At 46.5% G+C, this 7,137-nt stretch overlaps 1 protein-coding gene across 1 annotated transcript; it reads right to left on the bottom strand.

Moving 5' to 3' along the window:
* Positions 1-1,579: 1,579 nt before the first annotated feature.
* LOC119518116 (melanoma antigen preferentially expressed in tumors-like) lies at positions 1,580-6,673 on the bottom strand. Its single transcript, XM_037815172.1, has 3 exons — positions 6,360-6,673; positions 5,355-5,963; positions 1,580-2,156 (listed from the first exon to the last, which is right to left on the bottom strand). Exons 1-3 carry the CDS (start codon positions 6,650-6,652, stop codon positions 1,580-1,582), a joined length of 1,479 nt encoding a protein of 492 aa, XP_037671100.1. The 5' UTR covers positions 6,653-6,673.
* Positions 6,674-7,137: the final 464 nt, after the last annotated feature.

The raw sequence follows: 7,137 nt of genomic DNA, 5'->3' as shown, positions 1-7,137 counted from the left end.
ATGCCAAGAGCACCTACATGTACTGGTTCTCTGAGACCCTTGAGTCTGTCAAGTGGAAATACTAAGGATTAAAGGAATTTATGTTCAATAAATGGTATCTATTGCACATTAAAATTTATGAAAAAGAGCTATAATCTCAGCTTTCTTCTAATCCATAGGCCCTGCTACATGTATTTGTTACCCCAGAATTTACTGTAATTAGAAGGCCCCAGGAAAATGAGATAAGGAATCAACTCATTCATGTGTTTCAATCTGAGACCAATAAACACAACCCATGTTCAGCCCTCACCATGATCTCTTCCCAATGCCCTCGTGTCCTCTCCAGTTCTGGGAGGGAGGTAACCATATTATGTCCTAGGAATACCCAGCACCCTGCACAGAATCTTGTGTGTTGAAAATGGTTAACAAACCTTTGTAGAAATAAACCAGCACACCTCCCATCCCTGATTTGTCTTTCTATTTCCTATGGGCTATTACCTACCAAAAAGAAACCAATTTTGCAGAAAGGGTTCCTCTTTAACAGGAGGCTTAACAAGAACAAGCAATTATAGGTAAATCAGGGTTTATCCCTGTCCTGATTGATTTGGGGCCCTTTAAGTGTTGTGTGGAAACATCCCCTGTTCCTCAACTAAAACCCTAGGGGAGTTGACCTTAAAGGATGAAAGCAAATGGAGCTCATGCATCTTGACTCAGGTAAAATAACACAGATCCATCTTATCAAAGGAACTTACATAATTGGATAGGCTGTGCACTAGTATAAAGTTATGCAGTTGCTCATCAGGGACAAGAGTGGGGAACCCACACAGGCCTGACAGATGTGGCATCTGCTGGACCCTAGCCTGGCTTATGTAAAAACCAGCTCTGGCATTTTCAGGGCTCAGCCAGGAACTGAAGCTGATGGATACACTGTTGGACCCTGGAGAGTGCTCAGGTTCAGTGTCTCAGTGGAATTAGTGCAAGGGCCCCTGCAAAGAACACTTTAAAGCACTGCTATTGGCCACTAAGTATGTTCCAGAACCCCAAGTATGTACCTTGCATGCACTGATCTACTAAATAACCACAGAAATAAGTAAGGTAAGAGATGCCTCAGAGAGAAGAAACAAACACGAGGGAAGGAAGATGCTGTGAGCTCCTGGAGCCAAATCTTGTTTGAGCACTTTGAGTTTCTAAACAGCAGATACACAGTGCCTTTTTATTTACTCAGTAACTGGAGATTCCTGAGGTTTTTAAACTGGAAAACCAGGAAAATATAGATTGGGGAATACCAGATGGTTTACAACGAAATTTCCTTTATTTTTAACTGTTTCTTTATAAACATCCATGCAAAGAAATCTCACAGATGTATGCCTCAAACCTCAATCCCTCTCTAGAAAGTAAGATTCCTATTTCTGACTCTACGGGACATATGTCCCTGGAAAACCCCATCAAACACAACACCCTCACCCCACCCCAATCATTGTTTCTTTTCTTGTTCCCATGAATGATTGTCTGAAACTGCAACCTGTTTCTTTATGATGAACTTATGTCCTATGTTTTAGTTTCCAAGCATCCAGAATCACGCCTTTGGTATGCACACAAACTAGACTGGCATACAAAAGGGACATAAGAGGGGTCCTGGGTCATTAAAGGTCCTGTTGCCACAGCAAGGACAGGTGTTGGCCCAAGACCATATCATGCCAGGCCGCCCCGCCTCCTGCAGCATCTGCCTCAGCTTGCTGTGGAGCTGGGCAAGTCTCCCTGGGTGGGGAGTCCCATTGGTGCCTTCGTAGCTCTCCACAGGAGCAGGATACAGCATGTGGTTTAACTTCTTCAGCCCAATGGCGAGCCTCAGCAGGTTCTCCAGGACAGCTATGGAGATGGTGTTTCCACCAAAGCTGAGGGTCCTCAGTTGAGAGCAGTGGCCTAAAGTGGGGAGGAGAATGCTGAATTGGGAATCCATGATTCCACACTCATCTAGATCCAGATCCTGGAGGGTGGCTGTGAGTCTCTCAAGAAGAATCTTGAGGGGCCCAAGATTAAGGTTGGTCAAGCTGACACCACTCAGACTCAGATCCTTCAACTGACCGACATTTGGGCACTGGGACAGATGCATCAGGTCTGAGTCCAAAAGCAGGCAATTAGTGATGGAGAGGGTCTCCAAGGGGGTCTTCAGGCACCTGGGAAGACACAGAGCAGTTAGTTCTGGGGAATGCTCACGGTGGGTAGAGGGTGGTGAGGAAAGACCCAGACCTTATGATGGGTGTTCCAGTTTGCTAATGCTGCTGTTATGCAAAATACCAGAAATTGATTGGCTTTTATAAAGGGGGTTTATTAGGTTACAAATTTACAGACCAAAGCCATAAAAGTGTCCAAACTAAGGCATCAACAGGAGGATACCTTTACTGAGGAATGGTCAATACTATCTGGAACACCTCTGCCAGCTGGGAAGACACATGGCTGGCACCTGATGGTCTTTCGCTCCTGGGTTGCATTTCAAAATGGCTTTCTTCAAAATGTCTCTGGGCTTCTGTTTCTCTTAGCTTCTCTCTTAGCTTCTTCAGCTCCTGTGCAACTAAGCATCTGGGGGTCCTCTCTTAGCTTCTCCAGGGCAAATTCTGGGCTTCACCTTAGCTTAGCATCTCCAAATGTCCTTATGCCTGCATCTCCCAGTGTCTCCAAACATCTGGGTCTCTGTTGGCTCTTATTTTCTCCCAGGGGCAAACTCTTCATTACAGATCTCAGCTTCTCTCCAAATGTCTCAACTTCTCTGAGCTCCTTGTATCTGTGGGCTTTCTCAAAGGATTCCAGTGATCTAATTAAGACCTACCCTGAATGGGTTGGGTCATACCTCCATGGAAATATTCAATCAAAAGGTCTCTCCCACAGTTGGGTGAGTCACATCTCCACGGAAACAACCTAATCAAAAAGTCCCAATCTAATCAAAAGATTAATAAGTCTGCTCCCTTGAGATTGCATTAAAGAACATGGCTTTTTGGGGGGACATAATAGATCCAAATCACCACAGGGAGGAAACAACAGTTTTACACAAGCCCAGGGCCATTCTCACCATCTCATGATGGTCAACACTCAGCACACCACATAGTGAGTGTGGGCATTTATGGCAGTCTGATTCAAGGTGGAGATCTGGCCATCACTTTAATTATCCTGTGACTGGTACAAGTCAATGAAATCTCTACTGATACCTTTCCTCAGCTTTCACAGATAGTGCAATATATTTATCCCTCTTACCCCTTGTGCTGGTTTGAATGTATTATGTCCCCCAAAATACTATTATTTTTGATGTAATATGTATGGGCAGATGTACTAGTGTTAAGTAGATTGTAATTCTTTGTTTCCATGGAGATGCAACCCACCCAACTCTGGGAGATGACTCTGATTGGATAGCTTCCATGGTGCTGTGGCCCTGCTCATTCAGCATGGGCCTTACTTAGTTCACTGGAGCCCTTAAAAGCTCAGTCAGAAGGAGCGAGCTTGCTACAGCCAAGAGGGTCACTCTGAAGAATGCACAGAAGCTGAAGGAGTAGCTGCAGATGAGACACAGTTTGAAGACAGCTGTTGAAAGCAGACTTCTGCTCCGGAGAAGCTAAGAGAGGACAAATACCCCAAAAGAAACTAAGAATGACAGTTTTGAGAACTGCAGCATAGAGAGGAATGTCCTGGGAGAAAGCCATTCTGAAACGAGAACTTTGCAGCAGACACCAGCTACGTGACTTCCCAGATAACAGAGGTTTTCCAGACACCATTGGCCATCCTCCGGTGACTGTACCCAATTGCTGATGTGTTACTGTGCCAGTTTGAATGTATTATGTCCCCCAAAAGCCATTATCTTTGATGTAATCTTGTGTAGGCAGACCTATCAGTGTTAATTAGATTGTAATTCTTTGAGTGTTTCCATGGAATGTGCCCCACCCAACTGTGAGTGGTAACTCTGATGAGATCATTTCCAAGGAGGTGTGGCCCCACCCATTCAGGGTGGGTCTTGATCAGTGGAGCCATATAAATGGGCTGACAAACAGAAGGAACTCAGCACAGCTGTGACATTTTGAAGGAGCCAGCTTGCTACAGCCAAGTGGGACACTTTGAAGAAAGCACAGGAGCTGCAGCTGAGAGACATTCTGAAGATGGCCGTTGGAAGCAGACTCTTGCTCTGGAGAAGCTAAGAGAGGACAGATGCCCCAAGAGCAACTAAGAGTGACATTTTTGAGGAACTGCAGCCTAGAGAGGAACATCCTAGGAGAAAGCCACTTTAAAGCCAGAACTTTGGGGCAGACACCAGCCACATGCCTTTCCAGCTAACAGAGGTCTTCCAGACACCATTGGCCATCCTCCACTGAAGGTACCCAGCTGTTGATGACTTACCTTGGATACTTTATGGCCTTAAGACTGTAACTTTGTAACCAAATAAACCGCCTGTAAAAAAGGCAATCCATCTCTGGTGTTTTGCATTCCAGCAGCATTAACAAACTACAACAGTTACCTTGGACACTTTATGGCCTTAAGACTAACTGTGTAAGTAAATAAACCCCCTTTTATGAAAGTGAATCCATCTTTGGTGTTCTGCATTCCGGCAGCATTAGCAAACTAGAACACCCCTCTTACCTGTCCAAAGACTGAATCAAAATAACAATGGAAGACGCTGAGAGGACAGTCTGACCTGATGAGTCAATCAACAGTCAACACCAGTGAATTTTACTCAAGGGACTAAAAGTAATTCTAACACTGCCTTAGGGCCACTGCTTAGGGCCTCAGCCACCCCTATCTGTGACAGATGAGTTTCCTAGGAGACTGCAAGTCTGGCCAAATCACTTGAGCTTGCCAGCCTGCAGGGGTTCACCTTTATCCCCTTGTCATGGGCAAAGCGACTATTAAGTTTTACAATTTTCTGCTCTTGCATCTTCACCCAGACCTGCAGAACCATGTATTTCCTACTTAATAACTTACTGGGAGCACAAGGTAACCCTTTTACAGATAGGTAGGCTTGGAGGAGGCAGCTCATGTTCATAGAGCTGGTGAGTGCAGAGCTTATATTTTGACACCTCCCATTCGATGGGCTTTCTCCCTTCACCAATGCCCTCTTCTCTCAGTTATTTTCATCTTAACTTAGACATCAATTCCTAAAGCAGAATTCTCAAGTCTGCCCTCGTTAGGTCCAAATGCCCCATCATAGAGATTCCTAACAGTGTCTGTCCTTGAAGCAGCTATTCCAGATTACAGACAATATTGAAGACAACACGGAGAACATATCTCCTAAACTTTACATCACTGGCAGGTGGCACACAGTCAATACAGAATATTGCTTAAAGAAATGAAGATGGCCTGGCTTTGGTCTGCAGAGAAGCCTTGCCACTCCTCACCTGAGCACCTGGTCCAAGCGACCTTCCAGAAAGGGAACAGAGTTCAAATGGAGCACCTGGAGTTGCTGCAGATGGAAGAACTGGGAGGTGAACTGGCCAACATACTGCTCCTCCTTCACTGAAGAAATATCAGAAGAAATGTGGATGTGGGAGAGGAGGAGCCTGCGCAGATTAACCATCTGGCCCAGGTGAGGAGCAAACCTCCCCAGGGTGGACAGTTTCCAGGTGCAATTCACTTCCAAATTCTGGATTGACTCCAGCTGCACCATCTTCAAGATATTGCTAATATTTTGGATTGGTATGGCAAAAATCTTGAGTTTCTTACAGCACAGTTGTAGTAAATCTTTCCTCTGCTTGACTTTCATAATGAGGTAGGTAAGGAGTTCATCCGGGGTGCCCTCCCTGAGGCAAAGGTCCAGGAGCACCTCCAGGGGGGCTGAGGGCTGTGCCTCCTCCACCCTGGAACCCTCCACTTTTTGCCTCTTAGTCATAGGATTGGCTGTCCCTGGCTCAATCAATGAGAACTCATGGGTTACAGAGCCAGACCAAACATTCCAAAAATCCTGATGAGCATGCTTTCGTAAATCCAGCACTTGTAGTTTCCATCTCCTGTGAGAAAAATGGGGGATTGGCTGAGACACTCAAAGATCAACACAGAAGAAAACTAATAGGGTCAGGATATAGACTAGGACCAGCCAGACAGCAGCTGTTCCCCTTCCTGCTTCTCTCTGGGATCCTTCCACATCCCCATTTCAAGAACCTTTAAGTACCCCTGGGAGAAGGGGAGTACATGTTCCTTCTGTGACTTCTGCATGTTAATTTGCTTCCATTTCCAGAAGCCCTTTCCCTAAGTGAGACTTGCAATGGCCCCAGGCCTCCCCTAACTTCCTCATGGCACCATCAGAGTCTCTGTCCCACCCTTTGGCCCTCCCTGATTCTCCCTGATCCCACCTGTTTCTTGCTCTGACTCCCCTGGCCCTACTAGGTGACCTGAATCACCCTTACCTGGGGCGAGGCTTCTGGGCAAGCAGGCCATCGATCCCATCGAACACAGCATGTAAGGTCTCCCGGTGAAGCCGCTGTCCCTTCACTAGGGCCCCCAGTGGGAGGCAGACGAAGGGCCAGGCCTGCACCATGGCCTTCAGTGCCTCACAGTGTCTCCCGGTAAAGGCTGCCATGAACAGTGGCGGAAAGAGCTCCGTAGGCAGCTCCTCCAGTGCTGCAATCCCCAAGGCCTTCTCCCTCAGCAGGCTCTGACTGGCCAGTTCCAGAAGCCTTGGTGGGGCCTGGCTGCTCATTCTGATGAATCTGCTTTGAAAGGAATCCTAGGGAAATGGCCAGGGAATAAGGCATCCTTCACAGGCCAAGCACGAGCAACCCCATCTTCCCCTCTACTCCCAGAGGAACCAACTCAGGGTTGAAGTTACTGCTCTGGCAATTGGGGCAGGTGAATGGTGTCCTCAGTTTACCCCAATTACATTCCGCACTCCAACAAGTAGAGTGTCTCACTAAGCACCAAGGAGATGGGAAGACTACCATTAGCCCCATCCCACTAATCCCAGTCACAAGCCCCGGATTAGTATCTAACTGGCCCCATCCTTTAGAGGAAAAGTTTCTGATAATCACTCAAGGGGCTAAAACAGTGGGAATGGGATAGAAGGATCATCTGGCTCATCAGAGCCTACATTCTGTATGTTCCAACAAATAGCCAGGCCAGGAAGGATAAAGGGAGAGCCAGAAAATGGATGCCATTATTTTCATTTAAAAAATTGGAAAGACTAAG

The sequence above is a fragment of the Choloepus didactylus genome, chromosome 21, assembly GCF_015220235.1.
Source record: "Choloepus didactylus isolate mChoDid1 chromosome 21, mChoDid1.pri, whole genome shotgun sequence".
NCBI lineage: Eukaryota > Metazoa > Chordata > Mammalia > Pilosa > Megalonychidae > Choloepus > Choloepus didactylus.
The sequence above is the reverse complement of the archived record's forward strand: the minus strand, read 5'-3'. Positions and strand labels throughout refer to the sequence as shown.